The sequence below is a fragment of the Eutrigla gurnardus genome (genome assembly GCF_963514095.1).
Source record: "Eutrigla gurnardus genome assembly, chromosome: 3".
Classification (NCBI taxonomy): Eukaryota; Metazoa; Chordata; class Actinopteri; order Perciformes; family Triglidae; genus Eutrigla; species Eutrigla gurnardus.
In genome coordinates, this window is record NC_139917.1 from 4,480,360 (window position 1) to 4,496,852 (window position 16,493).

At 43.2% G+C, this 16,493-nt stretch overlaps 1 protein-coding gene across 2 annotated transcripts in view; it reads right to left on the reverse strand.

Moving 5' to 3' along the window:
* Positions 1 to 740: 740 nt before the first annotated feature.
* Positions 741 to 16,493, reverse strand: part of pdgfaa (platelet-derived growth factor alpha polypeptide a) — a 33,043-nt gene continuing 17,290 nt past the window's right edge. The window contains exons 3-6 of one of the 2 annotated variants that reach the window (XM_084006528.1): positions 14,680 to 14,787; positions 11,676 to 11,869; positions 2,758 to 2,884; positions 741 to 1,254 (exon numbers count right to left, since the gene is read on the reverse strand). In XM_084006528.1, coding sequence (XP_083862654.1) covers positions 1,244 to 1,254; positions 2,758 to 2,884; positions 11,676 to 11,869; positions 14,680 to 14,787 — 440 coding nt within the window. In that variant the 3' untranslated portion in view covers positions 741 to 1,243. Of the gene's footprint in view, positions 1,255 to 2,757; positions 2,885 to 8,014; positions 8,139 to 11,657; positions 11,870 to 14,679; positions 14,788 to 16,493 lie in introns of those variants that run through there. The other variant, XM_084006529.1, reaches the window with a different exon arrangement.

Here is a 16,493-nt window from a genome sequence, read left to right on the forward strand (position 1 = left end):
GCTGGTGACGCTAACAGGAAATCCTCCGTAAACCGTACCGTCTCATTTCAGAGAGCGCTTGGTTCGGCCCTAGTAGTCTTCAACACGACGCAGCTGAAAGGACGACGCTAATTGGGACTCAACTAATATGTCACAACTCGCTAACATTACGGCTGTCAGACTGGTAACAAGCAGAATCCTCTGGTTGCTGATGGCAACAAAAGGCCAATGATTGGTTGCCAACAGCCAATAACGTGTCAACTGTTGTATCGAGCTGTGCACACAAAGAATAATGAGGACGGACGCATGGCGAGCAGCTGTCGGATGTGTGGTGTTAAAATATGAAGTCATGGTTTCCTCCACTCCATCACCCTGAAGACATTTACCTTCATCTGTACTGAGTCACCTGTCATTATATGTTATTCCACCGTGTTAACAGCATGCAGGTCAATCTGTTAGCAGGGTATTATGTGTGTGTGACTCAACTCACAGGGTTTAACTTCAGTAGCATGATCTCTCTCTCACACACACAGAAGCCTGCTCGCTAACCCTTTAGGTTGAGATTCTGTTTTTCAGCCTTAAAAATAACAGCTGAAAGACATTTTATTTTTTAGCCATATCAATTAAAGGGTAAAATAATCTAGTAAAAATAAAAGCTGAAGGCACTTTGTTTTCAGCATTAAAAATATATAAATAAAAGCATTGTGTTTCTGCTTTCAGCATTCATCAAACATGATGTTCTGATCACCACGCTCACTTAGTTTTCATATAAATAGTTTATTAGTATCAGTAACGTGTTTATTTCCCTCCATTCTTTCTGCTGATAATGTACCAGAAATACAGAGAGCCATAGAAAATGAGAGGTTATAAAAATAAGAGGATATACATGCATGCGTGTGTGTGAGAGAGTACAAAAACCTAATCCCAGTCACTGTTTCTAGAAAGGATTCCACCCCATTTATAATCCAAGTCACTGAGCGGTTTATACTCGGAAGAAGGAGCAATATATCCCAGAATCCACCTCACTTCTTTTCTCTGTCGAGGAATCACAGCGAGGAAACCGTCGGCATGATTCTCGTTCTGTTGCAAAGCAAAGTTTCAAAGTGCAGCGTGGGTCCGTCATCCATCAAAGCTCCCAAAGGTCACAGTTCAGAATATAAACTCCATCCAACCCTTCCCAGGCAGCTGAGGGAGATGTTGGAGGCTGAAGGTGCTGGTCCTCATCTTCCCGTCCTCCACATGTCCTCCATCTGTCCATCCGTCTTCACCTGACACCTGCCGGGAGAACAAAACTCAGAATTCAACATAGTTCCTTTTCAAAAGAATGTTGATGCTGTTTCACAGCTGCACCAGTTAGCTCAAAATATATGTTATATTTTTGGACAGATGTTACAGAGTCACACTGAAAAAAGATTTGTTATATTTATTTATATTATTTCTAAATTATGAAATATTTATAAGATAACATAACAGTGAAAAGAGCAGTATTTTTTGTCATTATTTCAGCATATGTTGTACATTAGTGAACTTTAAAACAAGACATCAAGTAGGCTATTGCATGTGCAGAATGTGATGTACTTTTCTGGATATTCACAGTTTGATGCAGTTGGCATGGATGAAAATCTAGAAAAGAAGTTCTGCTGTGATTATTAATGGAGACAAGTCACCGTTTAAAAACAACCTGTGGTTTTACACATTAAAAAGGAAAAAGTGCATCGGAAGAAGAAAAGTGGGTTTCAGCCTGGATTTGATACAAACATGGTGGCTGATTGAACTGTGAGGAAAGCGGTTCCAGGAAGGGATTAAAATATGAGAACCTGTTCTTCAAACACCACTTGAACACAGCCAGAGCTTTCAACAGTTACTGTGGTGTCTTCCTCACAGAACTGAGTACCACCCTCCACCTGAACCGTTCCTGTCACACAACAATGTGTGATTTGTAAAGAGGTTGAGAGAATCACTGATAGGCCTTTACAACACATCGTCATGCAAATGTTTTGCTTGAGTTTAAATATCTCAACTCCAAAGAATATGCAAATGAAGCAATTTTCATATTCACCTCATTCACAAATTTGCGTCTATGGTAATCGCCATGAAAAATTTGCCCCACATTTGGTGAGAAGTTACGCAACATTATTAATCAGTTGACTGCGACCTCTTTACTTCAATAGTCATTTTGTTGAGGTTTTATTTTGTATTACTTATATTATTTGTATTACTTGTATCACTTGCATCACTCTTATTACTTGTGTAAAGAGCACATCTCTGGTAAAGTGGCGTTTCTGTGTGACTCTGTTTTACAGATCTGTCCATTAAAACAACTAACACACACACACACACACACACACACACACACACACACACACACACACACTCACACTTTGTGAGTCCATCTCCATTTAGCTTGATGCATGTTGGAACTGTGAAAAAGCATTTTTATCAAGTCGGCTTTCTGTAGTTGGCTCTAGTTCAGGAAAGAGATTTGGATAATCAAGAGGAGTGTGTGTGTGTGTGTGTGTGTGTGTGTGTGTGTGTGTGTGTGTGTGTGTGTGTGTGTGTGTGTGTGTGTGCGTGCGTGTGTCTGCGTGTGTGTGTGGTTACCCTGAGGGAGGACTAATTCAAGCAGAGAGGAGAAACAGTAAATACCTCAGATCTCTTATCAGCTCCTTTTGGTATCAGAGACACATTAGGACAGGAGCAGCCTTCACACTCTCTCTCTCTCTCTCTCTCTCTCTCTCTCTCTCTCCCTGTGAGTGTGTGTGTGTGTCGTGTGCTCACCGTTGTCTGTGTCTACGTTGAGGCTGATGTGGCGTTTGTTGGTGCACATACATGCCAGGTGATCCTCCAGTCTCACCTGAACCTCCCTCAGCTTGGGCCGCCGCCGCACGTACTCCACCTTCGCCACCTGGAGACAAGCAGACAGACAGACAGACAGACAGACAGACAGACAGACAGACAGACAGACAGACAGGCAGACAGACAGACAGACAGAAAAAGACAGACAGAGAGAGAGAGAGAGAGAGAGAGAGACAGAGAGAGAGAGAGAGAGAGAGACAGAGTAACAGAGACAAAGAGAGAAAGACAGACAGACAGACAGACAGACAGAGAGAGAGAGAGAGAGAGAGAGAGAGAGACAGAGAGAGAGAGAGAGAGAGAGAGAGAGAGAGAGAGAGAGAGAGAGAGAGAGAGAGAGAGAGAGACAGAGTAACAGAGACAAAGAGAGAAAGACAGACAGACAGACAGACAGACAGACAGACAGACAGACAGACAGACAGACAGACAGACAGAATGTACTTTAAAAAAGACATTTTTGAAAGTTTGGTTCTATATTTTAACTAATTCCGTCTCTCTACCATCACACTGTGTTAATTGTTGTTCACCACGGACAATTAAAAATCTAACTTGTAGAAATAGAATCACAATCACATTTATTAATGTGAATATATACAAGGATACAATGTTTTACATCTCTCACACTGAAGCTAACAGAAATAGAAACAAAAGTTAGGATTCTATGAATAAGACGACAAAATGTCTGTCTGTAGGATTTATATTGACAGTGCCAGATCATATACACGTTGCAAACTTTTAAATTATAATCTACAACGGCAGCAGCAGATGCTTGGATAACAAACTGATTCTCAGAGACAGACATGCAGGACATTTCTAAATGACAAAGAAAATACTTGCTTGTATCTTTTATTCATCACTTATTTAATTATTTATATATTCAAATTCCTTAATTTATTCTTTTCTTGTGTCGCTGTATAGCCTTTCTTTAATCCACGATATAGCACTTATTTTATGCATGTTTTAAATTTAGAGTTTGAATGAATACATTTTAAGTTTATGTTTATTTTTTTGCTTTGTGTTGCATATTCACACTACAACACATGGTGCTTAAATTACAACCCCGATCACGTATAGCAGGTTTTTATTTGTGTGATTTGCCCTTTTTAATTATTATTTCTGTTATTGTAATATATTCATGCATCGTATTGCCTGAGCATTACCTTATAAAGTTATGAATCTTCTTGATATATCAAATATTACACTTCTTAAAGGGACAGTGTGTAACGTTTTAAGTAATGTATTAGCTAAAATCAATATCTTTATTCATAAATAGGTCCTCATAAGTGTGTATGGTAATCTGATTTATCCTCGGAAGCAAAGAATTTCTTATTTGTATTTACATGGACGAGTAAGTCCTCAGGAGGCTTCCGTGTCGTTCCGCCATTTTGAAGACTATGACGGCCGAGGAGGGACATGACGCCTGAACGTGTTTCGTTTAGAGCCAGCATGAATGAAAGGAGATCACATCAGCGAGAGACGCTTCCAGACACACAGGGGTGGCGTGGAGGACCGGCTCTCCCAAGCTTTTCATCCGCCCATGGTGGACGTCCCGGACATGACCTCTTGCCTTTTACAGTCAGTGTTGTAGAGCAATATAAGCACTTTAGTAACATTTGTTTGTGTTTGTTGTGTCTAGTTGTTAGCTGATGCTATAGGCTACGACATAGTAATGGAAGGCTACAAAAAATAAACCAATATAAATCACTATCTTGCTGGAGGAGTAATTACTTATAGATGCTCACATGTTTGTTTGAAATACCAACCTCATCCCCTGAAGGAATACTGGTGAAGTGGTGTTAGATGACATGCTTCTTGGAACGTAACGGCTACCGTATTTGCAACAAAGCGATGCGCTAGAGAGCACTATTCATCTGAATGCAAAATATAATTTCACCACTAGATGGGAGTAATTCCTACACACTTTAAGAAGTGGACGTCCCCCAAAGGTTTGTGGACTACGGCTTTGAAGCCTCGAGTTCAGCAGTTTGGCAGACAACATCTTGGATTTTAGACATTGCCATCTTGGAATCTTTCCAACCAGTGACCATATTTGGACTGTGGAGGAGCGACGGGTGGATCTGACGAACACAAGCAGCAGATTGACACCCTGGGCAGAAACTCACTGGATCTAGATCCATCTGGATTCTGGTGTGAAGCTGCTAACAAAGTTAGCGTCATAATTCAAGGTCAACTTTACAGCAAAGTGTTAAAGTCTTAGGGCACGCTCACACCAGGGCCATTTGATCAGTACCATGCCGAAGCACGATATTCTCCCCTCCCCTACCTGCACACTGCTGCAGACCCCAACTGGGCCGAAGCAGCCTTTTGTACATATGTTATCACGTCGTAATACAACACATGTATTTAGTTTCCAAGAAGCGCCGTCTAAAAGTCATCACAACAGAGAACATGTCTGACACTTTACTGCCGTCTACACATATTTCTAGAAACACTCGATCTCTGCATCAGAGCAGAGAGTAGCGCAGCATTTATATTATAAAAGGAGCGGTTCCCGGTTCTGCTCTGGTACAGCTCACACCACGAGTCTGAAATGTGCCCAAGCCAAGGGGGGGGGGGGGGGGGGGGGGGGTTGAGTACATGAGCAACCTTTTCCAACTGTGCCAGGGTCAAGAAAATGTACGGAGCACTCACACCAGTAAAAAAAAAAGGACTTTTAAACGTGCTTAGGTACGGTATGGATTGCCTGTGAGTCGCTAATTGGTAGGACGAGTAGCTCCGCCCCCTAAATCATCCCCTGCTTTCTGGTCTGTTGGACTCTAAATGGACCATAATGTACTAAATGAACATCATGCTGGATTGAAGAAGACTTTGAATAAGCAATTTACACCATGAATGCATTTTTTAAATGTTAACTGAGTCTAACTAAATCAAGTGAGACCTCCATGCAATTTGACCTCTTTCTGCAACCAGAGGTTGTTTCTACATAAAATACAACAGTGTACATTATGAAGCATTTCCAATCTAGTGCACACATATCACATTTGTATTAATATAATTTATGTATTATTATCCCTCACATTTTAACTACAGCTATACTCTTAGCGTGCCCACAGTCCACTTCCAGTGCAGCAGAACAGGACCAGGACCCCAAACCCAAACCTCCCCCAATATGCAGCCGTCCTATCATAGCTTAGCAACCATAACCAGCCACAGTGGGCCAGTCAAGTTCAGATGGTCAAATATTTACAGAAACAAAAGAAACGGCTTAGTGATTTGTCTGCTGAGTGAGGAAGGGAGCACCGGATGCAGAGCAACACTTCAAATAGAATACTACTGTGAATATGTAGTACAAGTACTACAAATGTCTGACAGCCTTGTCTCTATTGCGGCTGTAAACACACAGGTGTGTATCCATGAATGAGTCGCTCCACATACCCGACAACGAGCCAAGTCAGTGGAGCTCCAGTTCTGATTGCACAAGTATCTCTGCTTCAAGTCTGAACAGACTCAAGAGGTTCAGCTGAGGTGACGAACTGCTCTGACCAAGCACCCATCAGGCCGGGATTAAAGCTAACACCAAGTATGCTTTTTACTATATTATCCCAAAAGTCTGCACAGAAATGTATAAAAACAGATTTTGTTTTGTGGGTTCTTATGAATGGAGAGTCCAAGTCCTTCCACTGGACCACTATTCATTTCATGAATTACACATATGATGTTTGTCAATTGAAAAGATAATATTACACATCAAGAAACTCACATTTTGTAGTATAACTGTAGTATACAACTGTGAAAGATGACACACCCACCTTTCTATAGCTACCCTGCGTGTGTGTTGGGTACCAGGATGTAACGTTACTATAACAACAGGTCTCTCTGTGTGTTGGGTACCAGGATGTAACGTTACTATAACAACAGGTCTCTCTGTGTGTTGGGTACCAGGATGTAACGTTACTATAACAACAGGTCTCTCTGTGTGTTGGGTACCAGGATGTAACGTTACTATAACAACAGGTCTCTCTGTGTGTTGGGTACCAGGATGTAACGTTACTATAACAACAGGTCTCTCTGTGTGTTGGGTACCAGGATGTAACGTTACTATAACAACAGGTCTCTCTGTGTGTTGGGTACCAGGATGTAACGTTACTATAACAACAGGTCTCTCTGTGTGTTGGGTACCAGGATGTAACGTTACTATAACAACAGGTCTCTCTGTGTGTTGGGTACCAGGATGTAACGTTACTATAACAACAGGTCTCTCCGTGTGTTGGGTACCAGGATGTAACGTTACTATAACAACAGGTCTCTCTGTGTGTCGGTTATCAGGATGTAATGTTACTATAACAGGTCTCTCTGTGTGTTGGGTACCAGGATGTAATGTTACTATAACAACAGGTCTCTCTGTGTGTTGGGTATCAGGATGTAACGTTACTATAACAACAGGTCTCTCTGTGTGTTGGGTACCAGGATGTAACGTTACTATAACAACAGGTCTCTCTGTGTGTTGGGTACCAGGATGTAACGTTACTATAACAACAGGTCTCTCTGTGTGTTGGGTACCAGGATGTAACGTTACTATAACAACAGGTCTCTGTGTCTGTTGGGTACCAGGATGTAACGTTACTATAACAACAGCTCTCTCTGTGTGTTGGGTACCAGGATGTAACGTTACTATAACAACAGGTCTCTCTGTGTGTTGGGTACCAGGATGTAACGTTACAATAACAACAGGTCTCTCTGTGTGTTGGGTACCAGGATGTAACGTTACTATAACAACAGGTCTCTCTTAGACTGGAGTGACATTGTGTTGGAACGTAGCAAAGTTATTGCTGATTGCTAGCTCTTACTCCTACATATTGATCTGTTAGCTAAACAGATGTGTTATAACCAGCAAACATTGTTTAATGTTAGCCTAACGTGGCTCAAAGATAATTTTAGTTTAGTTATGTTATAACAAAGTTTTATTATATTAATATTACCATAGCATTCAACCGCTAAGCAGCTAATTCCATGCCAGTCAATTGTAACACTTTCTACTTCTCCCCCACAACATCATAGAGGGGAAAATTGTACTATTTAATGCAATAAATGTATCTGACATTTTTAGTTACTTTACGGATTCCGATTATTAACACAACATATAATCAACTATCCATCCATCCATCCATCCATCCATTCATCCATCCATTCATCCATCCATCCATCCATCCATCCATCCATCCATCTATCCATCCATCCATCCATCCATTCATCCATTCATCCATCGTCTACCGCTTATCCTGTATTCAGGGTCGCGGGGGGGCTGGAGCCGATCCCAGCTGATATTGGGCGAAGGCAGGGTTCACCTGGACAGGTAACCAGTCTATCACAGGGCTGACATGTAGAGACAGACAGATAACCAGTCTATCACAGGGCTGACATGTAGAGACAGACAGGTAACCAGTCTATCACAGGGCTGACATGTAGAGACAGACAGGTAACCAGTCTATCACAGGGCTGACATGTAGAGACAGACAGGTAACCAGTCTATCACAGGGCCGACATGTAGAGACAGACAGGTAACCAGTCTATCACAGGGCTGACATGTAGCGACAGACAGGTAACCAGTCTATCACAGGGCTGACATGTAGAGACAGACAGGTAACCAGTCTATCACAGGGCTGACATGTAGAGACAGACAGGTAACCAGTCTATCACAGGGAGACATGTAGAGACAGACAGGTAACCAGTCTATCAAAGGGCCGACATGTAGAGACAGACAGGTAACCAGTCTATCACAGGGCCGACATGTAGAGACAGACAGGTAACCAGTCTATCACAGGGCCGACATGTAGAGACAGACAGGTAACCAGTCTATCACAGGGCCGACATGTAGAGACAGACAGGTAACCAGTCTATCACAGGGAGACATGTAGAGACAGACAGGTAACCAGTCTATCACAGGGAGACATGTAGAGACAGACAGGTAACCAGTCTATCACAGGGAGACATGTAGAGACAGACAGGTAACCAGTCTATCACAGGGCTGACATGTAGAGACAGACAGGTAACCAGTCTATCACAGGGCTGACATGTAGAGACAGACAGGTAACCAGTCTATCACAGGGCCGACATGTAGAGACAGACAGGTAACCAGTCTATCAAAGGGCCGACATGTAGAGACAGACAGGTAACCAGTCTATCACAGGGCCAACATGTAGAGACAGACAGGTAACCAGTCTATCACAGGGCCGACATGTAGAGACAGACAGGTAACCAGTCTATCACAGGGAGACATGTAGAGACAGACAGGTAACCAGTCTATCACAGGGCCGACATGTAGAGACAGACAGGTAACCAGTCTATCACAGGGCCGACATGTAGAGACAGACAGGTAACCAGTCTATCACAGGGAGACATGTAGAGACAGACAGGTAACCAGTCTATCACAGGGAGACATGTAGAGACAGACAGGTAACCAGTCTATCACAGGGAGACATGTAGAGACAGACAGGTAACCAGTCTATCACAGGGCTGACATGTAGAGACAGACAGGTAACCAGTCTATCACAGGGCCGACATGTAGAGACAGACAGGTAACCAGTCTATTACAGGGCTGACATGTAGAGACAGACAGGTAACCAGTCTATCACAGGGAGACATGTAGAGACAGACAGGTAACCAGTCTATCACAGGGCTGACATGTAGAGACAGACAGGTAACCAGTCTATCACAGGGCCGACATGTAGAGACAGACAGGTAACCAGTCTATCACAGGACTGACATGTAGAGACAGACAGGTAACCAGTCTATCACAGGGCCGACATGTAGAGACAGACAGGTAACCAGTCTATCACAGGGCTGACATGTAGCGACAGACAGGTAACCAGTCTATCACAGGGCTGACATGTAGAGACAGACAGGTAACCAGTCTATCACAGGGCTGACATGTAGAGACAGACAGGTAACCAGTCTATCACAGGGCCGACATGTAGAGACAGACAGGTAACCAGTCTATCACAGGGCTGACATGTAGCGACAGACAGGTAACCAGTCTATCACAGGGCTGACATGTAGAGACAGACAGGTAACCAGTCTATCACAGGGCTGACATGTAGAGACAGACAGGTAACCAGTCTATCACAGGGAGACATGTAGAGACAGACAGGTAACCGGTCTATCACAGGGCTGACATGTAGAGACAGACAGATAACCAGTCTATCACAGGGCTGACATGTAGAGACAGACAGGTAACCAGTCTATCACAGGGCTGACATGTAGAGACAGACAGGTAACCAGTCTATCACAGGGCTGACATGTAGAGACAGACAGGTAACCAGTCTATCACAGGGCCGACATGTAGAGACAGACAGGTAACCAGTCTATCACAGGGCTGACATGTAGAGACAGACAGGTAACCAGTCTATCACAGGGCAGACATGTAGAGACAGACAGGTAACCAGTCTATCACAGGGATGACATGTAGCGACAGACAGGTAACCAGTCTATCACAGGGCTGACATGTAGAGACAGACAGGTAACCAGTCTATCACAGGGCTGACATGTAGAGACAGACAGGTAACCAGTCTATCACAGGGAGACATGTAGAGACAGACAGGTAACCAGTCTATCAAAGGGCCGACATGTAGAGACAGACAGGTAACCAGTCTATCACAGGGCCGACATGTAGAGACAGACAGGTAACCAGTCTATCACAGGGCCGACATGTAGAGACAGACAGGTAACCAGTCTATTACAGGGCTGACATGTAGAGACAGACAGGTAACCAGTCTATCACAGGGAGACATGTAGAGACAGACAGGTAACCAGTCTATCACAGGGCTGACATGTAGAGACAGACAGGTAACCAGTCTATCACAGGGCCGACATGTAGAGACAGACAGGTAACCAGTCTATCACAGGACTGACATGTAGAGACAGACAGGTAACCAGTCTATCACAGGGCCGACATGTAGAGACAGACAGGTAACCAGTCTATCACAGGGAGACATGTAGAGACAGACAGGTAACCAGTCTATCACAGGGAGACATGTAGAGACAGACAGGTAACCAGTCTATCACAGGGAGACATGTAGAGACAGACAGGTAACCAGTCTATCACAGGGCTGACATGTAGAGACAGACAGGTAACCAGTCTATCACAGGGAGACATGTAGAGACAGACAGGTAAACAGTCTATCACAGGGCTGACATGTAGAGACAGACAGGTAACCAGTCTATCACAGGGCTGACATGTAGAGACAGACAGGTAACCAGTCTATCACAGGGCCGACATGTAGAGACAGACAGGTAACCAGTCTATCACAGGGCCGACATGTAGAGACAGACAGGTAACCAGTCTATCACAGGGAGACATGTAGAGACAGACAGGTAAACAGTCTATCACAGGGCTGACATGTAGAGACAGACAGGTAACCAGTCTATCACAGGGCTGACATGTAGAGACAGACAGGTTACCAGTCTATCTAAGGGATTATAATCAACTAACAAATGAAAAAGATGAACAATACATTTTTTCAGGTTGTTGTGAACCAAAAACCTTTTGATTGCCTTACTTCCCTCCTCATCGTCCAGCAGCAGCTGGAACATGCAGCCCCACTACACAAGCTCAGCAGCTGCTTTGACTGATGCCAAGTGGCGTTTCTGAGGCGGCAGCACCTGTTGCAACATGTCTTGATGGGATCTTAATCTCCTCTTTATTTGCACATTTGGTTAAGAGGTAATACAAAAGTAATGGAAAGGGATCAAGTACTTTAATATCTGATTAGGTTGTCACCTGATCTTCTCGGATTACATTTTTGTAATGTTCACAACGCTGGTGATGGTCGAGTGCAGAAATCTTTTCCTATAAAGGTCCTTCAGACACAAGTTCTGGTTCCTACCTTGACCGTGCGGTGGTGCTTGTGGGCTGCCTGGCATCTCATGTTGCTAGTGTTGCAGCAGCCGGTGCAGCGCTTCACCTCAACGCAGGGTGGCCAGATGATGAAGTTGGCTGATGTGGGATCCACCAGGCTCCTAGGGATCTCGTAGATCACGGTGCGCACCTTACACACCGCCGGCAAGGCCTCCTCAACCACTGCAGGGGAACACAGAAGTCAAAGGTCAATCTAACTGAGCAGGAAAGAGCACTTATGGTATATTTCACACCAAAGGTGAATGTTTTGTGCGTTCGTGATTGCATAAGAAGTGTCACTAAAGCCTATCAGTCTTAAGATTCTCCTCCTGTCGTCTTGATGTTACTGAATGAGAAATGGAGGAAACAGGTATTGTATCAGAGCTCAAAGATAGTACCTCATGTTATTACAGAGACCTGACCAAACCATGTGTAAGAATGTATGTGTATAAAACCAACAATATCGCTGTCGTATTTTTACACTCTTTGAGTGTTGATGGAGCACCCATCACTGCCTTTTAAAAGACCAAGAGGTTCAGCTGAGGTGAGGAGTTGTGCTGACGAAGCAACCATGAGGCCAACAATGAAGCTGTTTCACACCAACTACATATTATACATCCATCCATCCATTGTCTACCGCTTATCCTGTATTCAGGGTCACGGGGGGGCTTGAGCCGATCCCAGCTAACTACATATTATACATTATATAATTATAAAAACAGGTGGGAAATGAAAGGCTAGCATGGGACGACCATGCCAAAAATCATGGGCCATGAAAAAAAAGTAGTCAATTGTTTTTTATCCAGTTTGAAATGTATCATGAATTACACATGTTTGTCAATTTAAAAGATAATTGTATATACAACAATAAAGTCTCATTTTGTCAAATAACTATTGAGACAGTGGAAATACATAATTCCAAAAACGACACACCTAAAAATGTGATAAGTGACGTCTCTCAGTGAAGCTATGATGCCTGTGTGTTTGGTACCAGGATGTAAACTTACTCACACTAACTACAGGTCTTGTTTTTTCTCTTTCCATGTAAGATAAGCACCTATTAATCCAAACACCATTCAGAAAACCAGCTTTTTTCAAAGATGTTCGGTTGTCGTCTTGCAGACAGACCTAACAAAGCATTCAGACTTTTCACAAATCACATCATTATTAAGGGTGGGCTATATTGTTACGTTTAGAGAGACAGTTCTTTCAAATCCGTTCAACCAATTGATTCCTTCCTTTTCATTCAGTCCATTCCTTTTAGTCCTGGTGCAAAGCAAGGCAAGTGCCTCTAGTTGGTTTTTTGAATGGGCAGGGTCATCTTGGCAGCCTTTTCTGTCACACAAGCCAACACTTTGTCTGTTACATTCCACTCTCCAGAATTACCCTTACCACTGCTGGGGATTTCATCTTCTTCATCTGGATCTGTCTCTACCCTTTCTCTATCACTGCTGGGGGTTTCATCTTCTTCTTCTGGATCTGCCTCTACCCTTAATTGTATCAGCAGCACAATGGGATGTTTTACTTTTAAATGGCGGTTTAAGTTTGCTATAGATCCTCCACTAAAAGATCTGGATGTCTTTTATAATATGCTTGATTAAATCTTCTTTACACTTGCTAAATTGTGTGTCACTGGTCAAAAGGTCAGTCAAACCAATACAGATAAAGAGGGATGGGTATTAAGATAATACAAAATAGAATCATAAAACTCTTATTATCGGATAGAATTATCCGAAGATGACAAATGTGGTAATACGTTTATGACTTCCTCACTGTTGTTACTCTTTCCACAAATCGTGAGTCAGTGTCCATAACTCTCGTTCACCTGTAGGGGGTGGCGAACAAGAGTTCTGGAGTCAGACCTTGTCAGTGAGAATGTTATGGTTGGTGAAAGAGGAACTTGTGATTGTCGGAGCTCTCTCGCCTCGCCACTCGTTCTTGACTGAAACTGAAAGGCAGGCACAGATAGAACAGTGGTGGCAAAGGCAGAAATAAGCACACACACACAAACCTGGCTAATGAAAACGCTGCTAATGTTGAACACAACGACAACTTTATTTTCATCTATCAAATAAATTGTATCTCCAATAATAACATTGTAATGTAGTTTGTCATCTAGTTATTAACTTAAACTAATATCCAAGTCAAGTGTCAACATAGTGTGTTGGTGTTGCATGTTAGACTTGGATATATCTATCGTCAGTCACAGTTATCCTGCCTCCTCCATGAACTGTTGCCTATCTCGACCAATAAGACAGTCGATTTTCACTTCCACAGTCAAATCAGGGAGGAATCCTGCCCACAAGGCACAACTCTGCTGCACATATTTAAAAAAAAGCCTCGGGAAAGCAAGGGATGAGATGGAAGATTGACAGAATGGTTCTCGTTCACTGAAAAGATTTCATCCTGAAGACATGTTCATTCACGAACGACGCATCTCTATTACATAGTTATTTAAGCATCCTTTTTATGCTGTTATTGCAATGAAATCAAAGCTGTATTGTTTTTGGATTCATCTCGCTGTGGTAAACCAGCCATGTTTGTCTTACTAGATATGGTTATATCATAGGTAGACAGGTTTAGACAGGTTTCCCGGCATAACTGGGACTTCATTACAGGTTCAAAGCACCAATAGTGATCATTTCAGCCATGATTGATGAAACACTGCTGGTGTCTATGGACGTAAACCCCTCCACTCCTGCAGGTCTAGTGTGACACGAATAAACACAAATGATCAAACTCACGCTGAACGTTTGCTTCAGGTTTGCTTTGGTGTTAGAATCCCTTTGAACTTCATTCTGGAGAACGTTCAGTACAATGAGAAGGTACATGATATGAACATGTGATATAAATGTATTGATACATTAGACTGTCATCTTTGTGATCATTGTGGTTATTTTCATACAATACTGTATACTGTGTTTCAGTGTGTGTGTGTGTGTGTGTGTGTGTGTGTGTGTGTGTGTGTGTGTGCGTGTGTGTGTTCATCTCACCAGTGCTCCTCCTGCGTCTGGTGTGTGTGTGTGCTCTCTTCAGGTCGGGGAGGCCGTGAGAGAAGTCCTTGTGGTAGCTGTGTTTGGTCTCCTCGATCACCTCGTTCTCTGGATGAAAGACAAAACAACACATTCAGTGCTCTCGTTGTTCAACCACAACATTCACAAACAATCCCCATCAAACACACACACACACACACACACACACACAATGTAATGCTAGCATGAATGGAAGGAGTTGGAATAACGCATCAACTTTCTTGATATTCAACCTCCGACCTCAAGATATGTGAATGAGAAGGGTTTCTATGTCTCTCCTTTATAGACACGCCCACTTGATATTATAATCCAATGTAGTGTTGGGCACCATCAACAGTGTTTCCCCGGTGACTGACTGACAGGCTGCAGGTTGTAGAGACGGTTTGAGGAGAGAGAGAGGGAGATGGATTTTATTTCATGTGGTGTTTAATCAAATAATGGGTGAGGTTGAGAAGTTTATCTTATCTACAGTTAAGCACATTGACCAACACGGTCCAGCAGATACAAGGTCACCTGGTCCTGTTTAAACTTGACGTCACTCGTTGAACTGTGACCTCTAGGATAATCACCGCATCATACAACAAGACAGAGGACATTCAGAGGACGGACGGCTTTCCTCGGTCGAGTGACAATAAGGGCCCTAGTTTCGTGGCGCAGCGCAGGGTGGCGGAGCCAGCGCAATGCAAGTTTCGATCAGCGCAGCCTTGCACACGGTCAGTTTGGCAGTTTGGTGGATCGCCTGCGCCAAGATGGGTGTGGCGGCGCAGCAGGGGGAGGCGTCACAGATTCAGCTTGGTGCAGTGGAAGTTTCGCCAAAAAGTCTCGCCGAGACTTCGCCGAAAGCCCGCCAGCTCCAACCTGGTCTACTCTTGGCATAAGGCGAACCACAGCTGGCGGAGTGGAAGTTTGGCTGACGGCGCGCAGTGCGCACACGTCACCGAGACCTCACAGGCAGGTTTCCAGAGAAGCCCCTGACTGCAGCCCCGCAGACCTCAACGTGGGCGGAGTTAAACGTTTAACCCGACCCACCTCAACATTGAACTCCGCCCACTCCCCGACATTTGACACCGCAACTACAGTGATGATTCCTGAGACATGGGTCTGACCTATTCCTCCGGTCTCCGTCCACGCTTCTGACTGCAGCTTTGTAAATAATGGAAGTAAGTGTGACTTTTATAATATTGTTTATGTAATTCTAGGTGTATCGTTAGGTTATGTGAATTTAAACTAACGTAATCCTAATATAAGAGTGCATTCGGTGGTATGCACTGTAAGTTAATTAGACTAATCAGAGTACAAGAAAAAAGAGTTAATGTCAGTATTTTGTGACTTTGTAATCATGTAATCCTTTTTTTTTTATGTATAGAGACACATTACAGTGATACGTGGAGGCGACCTTCCCAAGTCCGCAACAGGCTTGTCTTGTCCGTTTTGCAAATACAGTGCATCCTCTAAATCTCATGTGGACAACCATATTAAGTGCCATGCGTCAGTGAGGCACAAAGGTAGCACTTTTGAAATGTAGTTATTGAATACACTGTAATTAAGTAATTACTGACATTTCCCCCTAATTTACAGTGCAATGTATTTCATTCAATTTATATATTTATGTTTATGCTTTAATGTTATGCCTCTTTCAGAATTCACAATCATCAAATGTGGATTGGGTTGTCGAAAGACAAGTCACTTCCACTGCTTGTATTGCCAAGCAACACTCATCAACAGGGCTCAATTTATAAAGCACCTAGTGCAACATGATCGTGATGAAGATTGTC